A 15,111-nucleotide genomic window follows, 5' to 3' on the forward strand; every position below is an offset into this window, starting at 1 on the left:
TAGGTCCCACTTACAGCTTCCCTGTTGGCTGGCTGCCGGAAGATGTCTCCATCAGAATGTTCCCATGATAATTCCCTATCCCCTGTACATGAAGCAGAACAGTATCCATTAGAGGAGTAACTGTGCAACACCTTGGGAGATACAGAGAGGAAAAGTCTCACCTGGCTTTACAGCTGTATTAGGGTCTAGTCAGTAGCACATGAATGAATATGAAAATCAGAAAATTATGATAGTAATATGCTTGACCATGCAGGGAGCAGAAACTGACTCACAGTTTCCTCCCCATGAGCTGTGCTAGATCTTGGCAAATATTTTGTTTAGGTTTGCATTTCATACAAAACATAGAGGAGAGATAAAAGAGCTTCTGCCATATTGGAAAGGACAAGGTAGATTATGAGATAAATGATTATTTTAACATTTTTAAATAAGAGCAGTAGACAGGAGAACACATTAAAAAAAACCCTGGATCACTGCAGACAGTAGGTTGCCTGTAGCGCATAATCTGATGCAATCTCACCTAGAAATGCTAATGAACTGGTTTCTCATTAGTGACTGTATCTGAAGTGACTTAATTCTCCAATGTAAGGCTGGTTTACTGCATAGCTATGTTTGATACTTTGGACTTTGAAAAGAATTGATTTTTGTAACTGGAAGTGGCTGGTTTCAGACACAGCTCAAATGACTACCTGGTAAGTGACATCTGACAATTAACAAGGATTTACTTTAATTAATTGTCAATGTATTACATTTAAAAGAGTATATTGTTCCTGGGAACAGCACTATCACTTTGCTTGTTTAAGATCAGGTGGCTTCTCAAACAGTTTCAATATTTGTCAAGGTACTGTGGAGTAGCATGGCAAAACAGCAAAGAATAAGGAACAATCACGATGCAAAGGAGCTGAGAGATCCTCATCCTTGTTCCATTTGAGGTGACATGTTCATGCAGCATAGAGCACTGCCCTCCTGGGAGATCAGTTTAGGTCCTCCATAGTGCCACATATAAGTTAATTACCACTGCATGGTCCCCAGAGTAAGCAGTTTGTCTATACTCTATAGCTTCTGTGCAGGACCTTATTCCTTCAAATTTTGCAGGGCTCTCTCTGCATCCTTGTGACAGCTATAGCGGATCTATAGCTGCACAGATAAAATTAGTCATAATAGGCATCAAACAGCCTAGCTCATTAGGGAACAGAAGTAAACAAGTCCCCAGGCATGTTAATGATAGGTCAGATGCAAACTCAAACAGGGGACCCCGGCCAATTCCTTTGAACCTTGAATGTACCCATATCATTGGCCACTGATCTGGGCGGAGTTAATACCCTTAACCAATCATGTTTGTAAGAGCAGGAAATTTGAAGCCCCTATATAAGGGGGTGTCGAAAAATGAACTTTGGCTGTTGATGCATGAACTGTGTGTTCTTGTTCATTCCTGTCTCCAACATCAGTGACACATCCTGCTGCTTTATCAGCAGTGATGCACTCTCAAGTACCTTCTTGCTGGCTCAGCCCTCCACTGCTCAGAGCTTTTGGTCCAGTTTGTGCACTCAGTCAGCTCCTCAGGTCAGGGGCTGTGGGACTATGCTGGTTTGTGTTTTGCAACTCTCACAACCATAAGGAAAATTATACAACCAACTTGATAATACTCCTTATTTTCACCATGCAATAGTACTGAGTTCAAACAAGCAGAACATCGAAAGAATACAGCAGCACAAAGGTGCAAGCAGGAGAGATTTTCAAAGCATCCTGGAATCACTGATATTATGAGTGGCACTTCTGAAAAGCAGATACCTTTAGGTGCTTATCTGCATCTTTGAGAAGGAGGCCATAGATGCTTAGATACCCTGGAAGTGGTGATTCAAGTGCCATAAAACTAGTACTGAGATAAAATACTTTAGAAATTCTCAGACATTTTTGGCTTTAAGAGACAGTTAGGTTTAGACATTCAAAGAGGTTGAGAACACCACTAGAATCAAGTGTCTTGTGTTTACAAGATTGAAAATGCAATTGCTAGTAAAATACTGAAGTCACCTGGGTACTGTCTGACACCTAATTTAAATCTGAATAATTGTCCTTGCCTTTGAATTGAAATTCTTGTGCCTTGCACAACTTGAGTGAGTCCAGTAACTTGTCATATAGCAGCTCATCTTTTATTACAAAGCTTCTCTACCCAGAATAATGGCAGCTACTTCAATACATAATTTGAAGCTTTGATTTACCTGATTAGGGGGATGCAACTTTATCATCAGAGCATTCTCACCTTGTTTCAATTTAGGAAAATTGTTAGCCTGAAAATTAAGCCTTCTGATCTTGTTTTCATAGTTTTAACTACTTTCCTAGGAAAGTAACTATAAACATAGGTGTTTATACAGTCTTTCAAAGAAACATCTTTTGATGGACATTCCTCACAACCACTGTGATTAGGAAGGTAGTAAGCTAACTATCCAATCCCTGGTCATTGTAGAGAATCTATAAATACTAGAGTCACAAAAATAAAAGCATTCTTTTTCCATATCATACATTGAACCATGTCCGTGTGAATCATTCTGTATCCTACAGTGACAGAAAACAAAGGCAGGAATTTTACCGTGCTGGCACTTGCAGGGTAATTTCCCAACATGCATTGGATTGTAATTGCATGGGAAATTTGCAGACAGTGTCCTGAGTGACAGTGCCGGTATACAGACAAGGCTCTGGAATGGGAAGGAGTAAATTCAGAGCCCCTCCTTCTGTGACTGTGCTTGAACGTACCTCTGCAAACTGGACAGCAGGACTCTGGAACAGAAACTGGGAAAGAGCAAGGTAATTTGGGACAAGTCTTCAATCCACAGTACACATTTCCTTCCTGCCAGTAAAACACAAAATGGAATTTAGAAGTCATTGATTGTCTGGTATTGTATAGTAATTCTTTTATGGACATGCTTAAATCTGTGTTTACATAAATACCACTCTTTGAAAAAGCATAATATTACATTAGAACAGTCTGTTCAGTACTTGGCCTATGAAATTCTTAGTTCATGAAGAATATAATGATGATTTTATGAGAGGAAGTAGAAGGCTGCCAGTAGTTGATACTGAAGAGCTGGTTGGATTGAGAGGGAAATTTTGGCTCAGACACTGGCCCTGAAGAGTCACTGGGTGACTGCTCAAATAGACTGGATTTGAATTGTGACATCTTAGGAATGGCTCTGTGGTTCCCAGTGTCAGTTCAGAGCTGTTACCTCCCAGCCTTTGGGTTCTTTACTTACCAGTTCAGTCTAAATGAAATCAGTCCTTGGTTTAGTGCTATATTTTCCAGTTAGGTTGAAGGGAACTATTCTATATACGCCAAGCAGCAATATTTTACCTACTGCCTCTGCACTGTAAACTCAGTTACAGCAGATGCAGGGTATGCATTGTGCACTGTGTTTAAGAGGTCATCTGGCATTTATTTACTAGGTACTGCACATTAGCTCTGAGTACTCTCATAAGTTTCTCCATTAATTCTCAATTCCCAGCCTTTGCTATACATTGATTACATTTCAGTGTCACACTTTCTAGAAAGGAGAACTGGAGCATAGAGAGAGAAGGGATCTGTCAAATCATGTTACTTACTGAGCAGCTGCACTGGGCACACTGGTTTGCTTGCCTGTTTTGGAAAAGCCCCTCAGCCACAAACATTTCACCATGGTGGTAGGTGGTGCCATTGTATTCACAGGATTTCCCGGTGATTTTGCTGCTTAATGAGAAAAGGGAGTCTTCTGGAAGCAAGGGGAAAGGAACATTTCATGCAAATATTCTTGATAATCCACAGTGTCATAAATATAAGGGAGGAAAAACTTCCCTTCTCCCTAATTTCTCTTCATTATGGAAGGACAAGCTTTGTCATGCTGCAAAGTAAAAGTGATACACTACTATCTTGCTGAACTTTAGTAAATCACACTTTGAGTTGACTGTCCCAGTTAATCCTAAAATGCTGATGACCAACTGCAATACAAGCACTAATGGCCCTATCTCAGGCTGCAGTGTTTTCCCTTGTTCTGTAGCATTTGATATTAGGACAGAGCGGGTGTGATTATGTGCTACTTGTTACATGTGTGTGGTTCTTTCATGCTTTAATGTAAAAGGCATTAGGTGCTACATATACACAGAATCCCACTATCAATAGCACTGTTCTAGCAGGGTTTCCCCCTTCTTACTACTGGGTACTGATATAGTTGGTTTTTTTAAAAATTATTTCTTATATTACAGCCCAGAGGGAACTTAATTGCAGATTAGCAAGTTGTGCCACAGGCACAAACCTTTTGGTAGAGGAGTAGTAATAATGATGATAAGACTTCCAAGAGAGAGCTATGTACTAAGTAAGTGTTTATTCCTAGTGGCCTTTGCAATTCATTCCTGCTGTTGTCTTCAAAACGGGCAAAACTTGTCAAAGCAGATGCCAAAAGCTAACTAAAAGTTAATTTTTATCTGACATGCATTTTAATGTCAGATATGCAAATGAGGAAACTTTGCAGAATTCAATGCATATGACAAAGTGCACAATATGGCAGTGTCAATTCAGCTCTGAAACCTCCTGATTCAACTCAGTATCATAGTTCTGCTCCACATGGGTTAAATGTCTTTCTAAGACATAAAGCTATCCATACCTTTTGCTAAAACATCCCCTAAATTGTTTAGCTATTAGCAGTTGATAAACTGCAAAAAGGATTACACTTAACCCATGAAATGTAAGTTACTTGATACTACTTGGGCAGTGAACCTGGAACTACATATTTATTTTCACATGAAAGGGAAAAGATATTTCAAATAAGGGCTCTGTGGAAGTAACAGTGGAGTGTTTGTTCTCTGGAGCCCAAATCACAGCAAATTTCTAGGGATGCAGCTGAAATTTCAGTCAGTGGCTTTGGGCTTTCAAGTAAAAGAAACCTGAGCTGAAAATTCAGGTTTTCCTATAGCCCCTTTCATTTATCCCTATCAGATAAACCTGGAGATATTTTTTTGTGAAACCATGACACCAGAGAATGTACATTTTCAGCTGTGAGCTCAAGTGAAGAAGCAGTTTTCTGCACTGGCACTAAACACTGTAATTTAGTTTTCCATAAAATAATATATTAATTACATTGGTCCATCAAATATTAATACTTTAAGTGCTAAATGTCAAATCTGTCTGTGGAACATACATGTACTACAGTATTTCAGAGTGTATGGGAACAGCAATGTCCATTCTGTAGGAGACAGGAAGAAGTCAGGTAGTTAGGGTTCCTTGCCTGATATTTCATTGACTGACACTCTTGGTATTTTCACTTCCACAGTTGAAGCACTGGATACATCATTATTTCAATGCAATCAACAGTGTTGAATGATACCTTTCCAGGATCTTATAAAGACTACAGAGCCCTGATAACACCTGTGTTTGGCACAGAAATACATTGCTTTCAGCACTTGCTGTATGGTTTTGCTAGTAATGTCCAGTCTGGAATAGCAAGATTTTTGCTCTAATTAAGACATCCTTTGAAAGTCCTCAGCAAAAGATTCAACTAACAAATTCAGCTGCCATTAAGGCACAAATATTGGAAAACATGGCTAAAAAGGCACTTTTCAGGACTGTGATGCCTCCAAAAACTTAAATCTTTTTACTTGGGTTTTCTGAGAGTCATCTTATAGAAAGCAGGAGGAAAGACTGACAAACCTTTAGGTATCTCCTTGCCTGTTAGGCAACTGGAAGAGAAGACTGAAAAGATATTAAAATGAAAGGAGAAATTAAATGATAACACAGATGGTCCTTGACTGGAGACAAGGCGCTGTCCCCACAGCCTCTGTAGAACATTGCTGTTACCATGTGGAATGCCTGTCCAAAAGCAGTGTGTGGCTTGTGATCTGACATTTGCAAAGACCAAATACCTGAATGACTCACCATGACTCTTCAGAGTGTTGGATGAAGAGAGTAAATTTTATTGCCAATTTACCTTGGTATATGCCACATCACTCAGTTCTGTAGGAAATCACCAAATGCACTTAAAACTGAGGCTTCTAAATAAGAAAGGAGGACAGTGAAAATTTTATTGCTTGGAAAATGATGGTAGAGAGTTGCACTAGGTAGTTGTTTTCATCTATGTTTCTTTTAATTGATCACAGAGTTGGGCCTTTGACAGCTAAATAATTACACGCAGCCCAAAACACGCGTACATCTGCATGTCTAGAATTTGGGAGGAAATTCTATAGCTAGAGAATCACAGGATCATTAAGGTTGGAAAGGACCATTAAGATTGTCCAGTTCAACTGTCAACTTAGTACCACCACCATGTTCACCACTAAACAATGTCCTCAAGTGCTATATCCACATGTTTTTTGAACGCATCTAGGGATGAGGATGCCACCACTTCCCTGGGCAGTCTGTTCCAATGCTTCACAACCCTGTCTGTCAAAACATTCTAAACATACCTAATGTAAACCTGCCCTGGTGCAACTTGAGGCCATTTCCTCTCATCCTGTCACTCATTACCTGGGAGATGAGACTGACACCTGTCGCCCTGAAAACTCAACTTCTGAGCTTGTTGACATAGTTTTCTAAGACTTTCCCAGTAATTGTAAACATAGAGATACGTATGCATTCCTTCTGTTACATGTCTTGTGATGGACATCTCTCATGGCCAGTGCAGTGAGAAAGTGTTATCCTGACCACCCAATCCCCTGGCCGTGGTCAGAAACCTATAAATCCTGGGAGAAGAAATAAACTTTCTCTTCCTTTTCACCACACCTCGAGCTGCGTCCGTGTGACTTGTTTTGTGTCCAACAGCAACAGACACCCACCTCACTACAACCTCCTTTCAGGGAGTTGAAGTCTTATGAAATAATTGTAAGAAAAGTCCATTTCAATTACAGGACATAAGACCATGGTTTCAGTCCTATGCTGAACCAACCTGTCCAATGATCTTTTAGTACATTAAGTGACTAGACATATTTCATTATTGCACAGAGTCAGGTCTTAAAGAAGTTTTCAGATCAAGACCATATTACTTGTTATTGCAAAAGAATATATACAGTCATATATTGGAGATGGCATATTGGAGAGCACAACTGACCCTCTCCAAATACAGCATTTCCCTGGAGCTGCAAGGAAGATTTGTTTATTTTCTGTGTTGAAATACAATTTCTGTCTGGTTTTTTTTCTCTGTCTAACTTTGCAGGTGTATGACTGACTTTCTTCAACTTGGACTTTGCTTCTTTTCTAATACTTTTTAAATAATGGCTGATTAGAGGAGTTCAGACTCCCTCATGATCTCATATTCTCCTGCAGAATGTGAAATTAGAGTCATTGTGGATTGTTTTAATAAGTGCCATGTTTGAGCTTTGAAAAATTTTGTTATTAATGCTATCAGCATACATTATTCTGTGCCTTAGAAAAGACAGGTTAGAATCAGATTAATTAACTGTGGATATACTGCATTGCTCAAAGCTCTATTTGTAAACTTTGCTTCAACTTTGCTTTAATTAGCTGCCTCTGTAAAGTACCAGCCAAACCATCTGTGTGAATCATTTTAATTAACTGGGTTCAATCTGAGTTTTTTTTCCTGGCATTCTTAGCATGTCAGGGGAAGCAACATACAACGTATAGGGTAAAGATGTTATAGCATCAATTGAAAAGGAAATATCTCCATTTCTGTGGTTGGCATTTATTCTGTAAGTGCTCAAACTTCTGTACAGAAGTTGAGACGCCATGCTTATATTTGCCTACAATTTAAGCATGATCAAGATATGACCATGAATCTGCAATATGGATAGCAATGATTTATCACCAACATTAGCATGAGGTAATGGTAGGAGCCAAGATACAACCTGGGCTTCACATGACCTGATATGGATTTCAATTTATCCTGAAAGTAACTTTAGAGATTAAACCTGGCTGAAGATATCCTTCAGATTTTACAAACAGGCAACAGAATACAACTGTATCAAAAATGGATTAGCTTCAAAACAATTATTTTTTAAAAAGCAACTGGAGACTACAGTGGCTATGCCTGAATCCTTATATCCAAACATTCCTCTCTTCCAAGCATGGGATTCTGTCCAGCTTCTTTTGTCTACCTGAGTTGTTTTTCACTGATGTCCCACACACACAAGATAAATTCCAGGCTCAATGAAGCCAATAGAAAGGGTAGGAACCCTTTTCAGGATTCAGCCAACGTAAGTGCTTGAATGCTGCTTTTTTGAGATTGCTGCTTGTACTGTGAGGAACTGTTGATCTATACAAACAGGATTTGTATCAACTAATACCTGTTGATACAAGACCTGTACAACTTGACGTGAAAGTCAGCTATGAACTAGAAGTACAGTATAGTTAACATGTTTCATGAACTGTGGTTCATTTGACAGAGCATGCGAAGAAACAGTATGGCAAAAAGTTTGCCATGAAGAGATGCTACCTCAGTGTGAACTGCAGCACCAATGCTTTCCTGATTGTCTGACAAAACAGTGTTAGTTATGAATTTCATAAACCACAGAAATTTAATGGAAATTTTCTGGTGGAAATTGGAGCAGTGGAATCTGCTCCAATCATATATTTTTTCATGGAAGCCTATCTGGATATCTGATGGTCTGCCCATGACGTGAAGTGTCTAAGGGCCAAGGTTTGAGGGAAGAGTCAAAAATGTACACATACCAGACTTTCTAGTCTTCTGGGAGAAACAGATTCTGTATCACATGGATCATAGTCAGTTTTGGAAACATCGTCTTTCAGCTTTTTATGTTTACAATTCTGTTCCTTCATGGATTTTTATAAAAACTCAGTCCTGAGATGCTTTACCCTTACTTGGCTATGAAACATAGCCAAGATGAAGAGCATCAGTTATTTGCTCCTAGTCCCTTAACTAACTTAGATGAATTCTATGGGCAGTTTCTGACATTTGAAACACTAGTAACTTGTGCAAAAGTATTTATATGCAGAGAGTGAAAAGCAGTAGCCAGCTATGAGCAATCTAACCTTTTGGTAAATGGGGAATGACTTATTTGAGGAATGGCTTTAGGATCCAGGCCTTACTACAATCAAGTGCTGAACTTGGATCCTTCTGGATAAGGACAAGAAGTACAGGTATAATTACTAATGAACAATTTAGGTCCTACCTAACAAATTGGGAAAACCACCTCAGAATCAGTACAGTCATGGCATGATAATCAGTAAAGTGTTTATGAAGTGACATCTGAAAGACAAAAAAAAATATCTACTTTTGGGTAGTCCTTGCAAATGGGGACAATGAGACATCTTGGCTTTCTGATAGTCATTGTGCTGAGTTGTACTAACTTGCGGTCAGAGGCAGGTTGAAGTGAGTGTCTTCCTGAAATGGAGACTGCACACATTGGCCAATGAAGGCACAAGCAAAGCTCATGGTACTTATAACCCTCAGCAGGGTCTGCTGGGACCCTGCACAGCAGTGCAGGAGTGGTCTGTAGGGTTTTACTGCATCTCTATGAGGAGCTTTCTTGTACAATATTCTGTCCATTTGTGTTAGTACTTAACACTCTCATTATTGTTTATTTTAGTATCAGAACATCTGGCAAAGAACATTTAAAAAAAATCCTGCAGACTCTTGGCTTGCTGACTTAGAAACAATTTTTAACCTGCAATATTCAGAATCTCCTAGTGTCATTTAATGAAAAAGATATGCTTTTAATGTTCAGCAGAAAGGCTGGATTTCCAGCCTGGTTTGGATTTTACAGTTTGCCTATTTTATTAACCACCCTAATAAAAACAACCAAATGCTAAACAATATGAAATTAATCACAAGGTCTAATGCCTTAAGAAACTTACCATACTGGGAACTGTTTGCAGATAGTCTGTTTTTCTTAAAGCAGACAGATGATAGATTATGAATCTGAATCCAGAGAGGATTTTATGAAACATGTTTTCTGAATCAACAAAGAGCATAACCATGTACAGACTAAGAGACTGAGGATTGTTTTGGTACCATATTCACTAGAGAAGCAATTGGATTGTGCTGTAACTCTGGGACAACTGTTTGCACTGACACCTCTTCTGCACATTTCCTAGTATTCCCAGGGAGTTTTGCTACTCAATGTACATAATTGGAAGTATCAGTTAAGTTGTAATAGGGACTTGAACTCTCTGGGCTTTATCCTGGTGCAGGATACTGTCGTTTGGACACCAGCTGACCAGTGATCTCACATGCTGCTTTCTGTACATCTCAGGTTTTAACAGTATCATGCAAAGCTGCATTACTTTCCTTGTAACTTAAAATTTGCCTAAGAATTACAGGTTAGCCATTCAGAAGCCACACATAAAGAGCAATTATGAAATAAAACACAATTCTTGGAAATGTGCAGACCAAAAGCATTTCTAATGCTAGAGAGGAAAAGGACTCCAGTATCAAAGTACTTCTTCCTATTTTCCTTATTGAAAATTCTGTAAAATCTGAGTCAGCTCAGGCACACACACTGCCCAACAGAAGTGGGCAGTACTTTCATTACCTGACATCTGCTTTTGGAAAACTCTTTGCTCAGATAGGAGTTGCACATGCCCCTAGGTCTCTTTGTTAAAAAAATATAGCTAATTCTCCTCTTTCATGGAGTCCAGGTCTTTTCCCCATAAACAAACTATTCTGTAATGCACACATAGAAAAATGATAGGGATGATTTTTGCATACTAAGTCTCTTAGTGGTTTTCACAGCAGTGTTAAAGGCTCACAAAATAGTCTTCATGCACAACTGCAAAATATTAATTATAGAAGGCCCCAAAATACTACTACCTGAAGTAGTCTGGAATAACAGTAATGACATAATTTATGTGCAGAATCTGAATGGCAAATGGATACAAACTGAGAGTTGGTTTAGATTAGATATTAGGAAGAAATTAATTACTCTGGGGGTGATAAAGCCCTGGCACAGGTTGACCAGAGAAGCTGTGGCTTCCCCATCCCTGGGACTGTTCAAGGCCAGGCTGGACAGATCTTTGTGCAACCTGGTCTAGTGGAAGGTGTCCTTGTCCATGGCAGGGGTCTGGAAGATCTTTAAGGTTCCTTCTAACTCAAACCATTCTATGATTCTATGAATTTACTTTTCTAGTTACTTTTGATTGCACAGACAGTTGAAACATGTTTGGATCCTCTGCCACCCTGATGTACAAGAGGAAAACACATACGCCAGGCTTGCTCCTAGTGCAACTTCAGGGTTTGATATCTAAACTGACCTCAGAGAGCCAGCAGCACATGGGGGAATAAACTGCTATTATAAATTGACTGTTTCAAGATCAAAACTACCAACTAAAAGGAGACTTTTATTTACAGTGGTAAAAAAGTTTTTACCACTGTCACATCAAGTAGAGTAAAATACAAATATTCTAGAGCTACTTCATCACCAGAACTAAGTCCTGATTGATCATCTTATGAAAGTACAGGAACCTCGAACAAAGGAAACCTGTTACACTGTTTCAATTCAGAATTAACTTCTAGGGGTCAGCTAGGATTATTTAAAACAATCTTTGTGTCTGGCGGTCCTTGTGGATTTGTAGCACAGCATACGAGACCAAATGGATTTCTGTCCTACTAAAAGTTATTTTGCTTAATTTCTTCTCTCCACTTTAGTTTCCACTCTAAACGAATGTGTCACCTCAAGGTCTGATCCATTGAACTGAACAGATTTGGAACCTAGCCCAAACATCTACTCTGTGTGGCACAGCAAAAAAGGCAGTTCCCCCTTTCATCTTCTGTCTCATATTTCTACCATATTCCTTAGTATTTCTAGAAAGGACTATATCATAGTCAGTAATTACATCTGTTCTCATAGAAGACTGAGTACAAAAACTATCAAAGTTAATAGAAACCTGTTGATTGACTACAGTAGAAAATGGATCAAGCCTTAGTCCATGTGCATTTAGCCTTTCCCCTCAGTCATGCATCACAATCCAAATTATTACAAATCTCATTTGTAAATTTGTAATACTACAAATTGAAATGACGTGTGAAGGTTCCTTTAAAGAACAATCAAAGCTGTGCAATGATGTTGTCTTTAAAGTAGTGGTGGAGGCTGACAATAAATGTGGATGGAAAGGTTGTACACTATCCAAAAAGTGCAAACACAAGCTCTAAACAAAATCCATATGTGCCTCTTGGAGGTGCATGTGTCAATGACATTAAGCCACAAAATGCTTTACATTAAAATAACTTTAAGGACCAGGTTAAGCTCTAAAAACTCCAGGGTAATTCAGAGTTAATCACCACAGCTAGTCTTTAATATGGTCAGATGGTAGAAAGTGTATGAAATGCATTGCTTGAAGGAACTAGTAGCACCTTATCTAGACTATGAATTCCATCCAGATTCAAGATGTCGTTTGGCTTCAAAAGGCTGTTGGCTGTGTTCTAGCTTTCTAGGGCTAAAGTCAAGCTCTTCACATTATTTTACTATATTTTCTTCAGCTTAATTTCCTGTGTTTTCTTATATAGTTGCATAAAAAATTGCCTATCAATTGTCCAGAAACTCTGAAGGGCTCATAAAATACTTTCTAGGTTGCTCTAGTTTAATTCCTGCTCTCAAGTTAAAATATTATATGAATCCACCAATCACTCTCCCACCAAGAAACAAATTAAATGAAGCTTTGGTGCATTCTGAATCCTCTCTGAAATCTCTTTGAAGGTCTTGGAAATTATCTTAGAAAAATTCTGAGCAGCTTATCCTATCCTATTATGTCAGTCCAAAGAATTGAAGTTCTGTCATCCATGTGGGAAGATATGTATTTTTTCAATGCATTTTGGATGCTGATATACAGATAGATGTTTTCAATTTTTTTATGGCAAAAAAAGCAGAACGGAAATAAGCAATAACCTCAATCTGGCTGTGATAGCAAACATTCCTTGTTAAGATAGTGACAAAGGCAAATCACAAACCAAATCGAATTATCTAAGCACACATCAATAGGAAAAAATTAGACATCTCCCTGTAATGCCTGTACCATTATATTTCTAAACCAACTTTACTTGCAAATAAATAATTCTTTTTAAATATCTGACAACTAACTACTGTTGGAACTCTCACTTGCTGATATGAGAAGGGTAGATGGTAGCAAGAAGATTTGTATGGAGAATGGAAGAGCTGGGCAGTATCCCTTCCTCCATCCCAAAAATACTCATGAATGGAAAGGTAAGAAGACTAGAACTGAGAGCCTGGGAGCTCTGGTGTTTGAGTTGGATAGAACCCAAAGCCTCTTCACTAAATGGTTTAATGTATGTGCATTCTGCAATGGAAAAATCACTCCATTAGAGCATTCCAACAGCCAACAGGGTTGAAGATTTTGGTTGTAATTCAGTGCAAGGTGTGCTGCACTACACACGTATTCTGTATTTACTTATAAAATGTCTGTCAGGTCAACAGGTGCTGTACATGCCCTGCATCTTGCAATGCTGAGTCTTAATCTACACTGCAGAGTGAAGAGTGTCACCTTGACTAGCTCAGTTACTGAATGAAGGTAGCATTGCGCTCATGCACATTTTTCCTGCTTCTTCAGCGAGTTTTGCAGTGCAGTGAGTTCTGCACTGTTCCAAGGCCTAAAATAGCTAGTTCAAAGGTTCAGGTATTACTGGGTCATGATACAGTCTACCATGCAGACAGAGGCTCACTTATTTTTAGGTGATGTTTACTTTCTGCTGTTGTGAGATACCTCATCTGGTATATCTTTAGACCAGCTATGTATATAGGTGCCACCTGGCATTTCTGTATTTAAAGAGAAAAGTGGTTTGAATTTGAGAAAGAAAAACCATAGTACCAAATGATTTTAAACTTAAACATGCTACTAATAATGAATGTTCTTGGATGGCAGTGTGTTTAGTCATGTGTTTAGCAAGCTTAAAAAAAACACTGGAGCCAGATGGGCTGATTCATACATCATCACTGCAGAAAGCAGAATGCAAATAACCCTTGAAATCACAGGAGACTCCTGGTTCTCTTTTGCCTAACATTGTTACAGATGCAATTAGGGGAAAAATAGATCTTAAGTGGGACTCACATTTTTAATGAGATAGTGCACAGCTAGCAATGTAATGGCCCATCATTTGTAGCAGATTGATTACAAATAGACTTTAGGAGCAGCTAAAAGAAGATAATAGGTCACAATTCAAGAAAGGCTCGTTCTGATAATTTTCCACATTTATCAGTTTAAACACGAAGTACAAAATTCCAGCTGAAGACTATGAATAGGAAGAACTTAATTTGATAAAATGGATATGAGAGTTTACATGGAGCCTTATTCTTCCTTACTAGATAATTGTAGAATGTTTTAAAATCTTCATAGATATCATGACATTTACAAGCTCATGAACAGAAAAATGACAAATCAGTTCACTGCCAAGGAGCACTTGAAGCAAAACCAATCAATCTAGAAGCATTTATGTTTCTATAGTAAATAAGATACAGATATACTAAAAAATAATAGAAAAAGTTCCTGACTGCAAATGCCAATTATTGAGTAGGACTTCTGTGGTTTAAATTAAACTATCAAAAAGTAAGTATCCAGTTTTCCTGGATAATGTTTCCTCAATAATCTGTGGAGAGTGACAGGCATCTCCAGGGAAAAAAAAAGTCTTCTCATTCTAGGTGACAGGATGAATCACTTTCATGTTTCCAACAGCTGTAAAGGGTATCTAGATGATTGTCTTCCCAACTGAAGCTTAGATTAGCTGGAAAAACAGACAAGATTTTGGGCACACCAGGACACTAGTCCTTCTTTTGATCTGGTAACAAAGGAGGGGTTTGCGTTCCCAGCACCTTACTATTTTACTAAGTTCTAGTTGGCTAAAGAAAGCATTTTGCCTTAGAAATTTTCTTTCTTACATAGTACACCATTATAGAGAAAACTCCAATCATCAGCTGAATGTTCCAACTCCAAAGAGTTGGATTTAAAATTCAATGAGCTTAGTCTCATCCTAAGACACAAAAACAGCATCACAGCATCAGATAGGTTATAAGCTTGAAATGTTTCTTCCTTGTCACTGGTTAAAAAAGGATTCTAGATACCTAGATCAGATATTGATATACATATCTGATAGCGTATATAATTGTCAGGGCAGATGAATCCAACCCAAAATTGATGTGTGAATGCCATTTCTTATCCAGTAAGTGCAGTGAACACAT

The 15,111-nt window shown here is 38.5% G+C and overlaps 1 protein-coding gene across 4 annotated transcripts in view; it reads right to left on the reverse strand.

Moving 5' to 3' along the window:
* The window catches only part of CHRDL1 (chordin like 1), a 44,859-nt gene that overhangs the window by 19,873 nt on the left and 9,875 nt on the right, over positions 1–15,111 (reverse strand). For 3 of the 4 annotated variants that reach the window (XM_033511556.1, XM_033511555.1, XM_015616097.3), the window contains exons 5-7: positions 3,592–3,737; positions 2,749–2,842; positions 15–82 (exon numbers count right to left, since the gene is read on the reverse strand). In XM_033511556.1, the coding sequence (XP_033367447.1) occupies positions 15–82; positions 2,749–2,842; positions 3,592–3,737 (308 nt within the window). The remainder of the gene's footprint in view (positions 1–14; positions 83–2,748; positions 2,843–3,591; positions 3,738–15,111) is intronic. The other variant, XM_033511554.1, reaches the window with a different exon arrangement.

This window comes from Parus major, unplaced genomic scaffold (assembly GCF_001522545.3).
Source record: "Parus major isolate Abel unplaced genomic scaffold, Parus_major1.1 Scaffold349, whole genome shotgun sequence".
NCBI lineage: Eukaryota > Metazoa > Chordata > Aves > Passeriformes > Paridae > Parus > Parus major.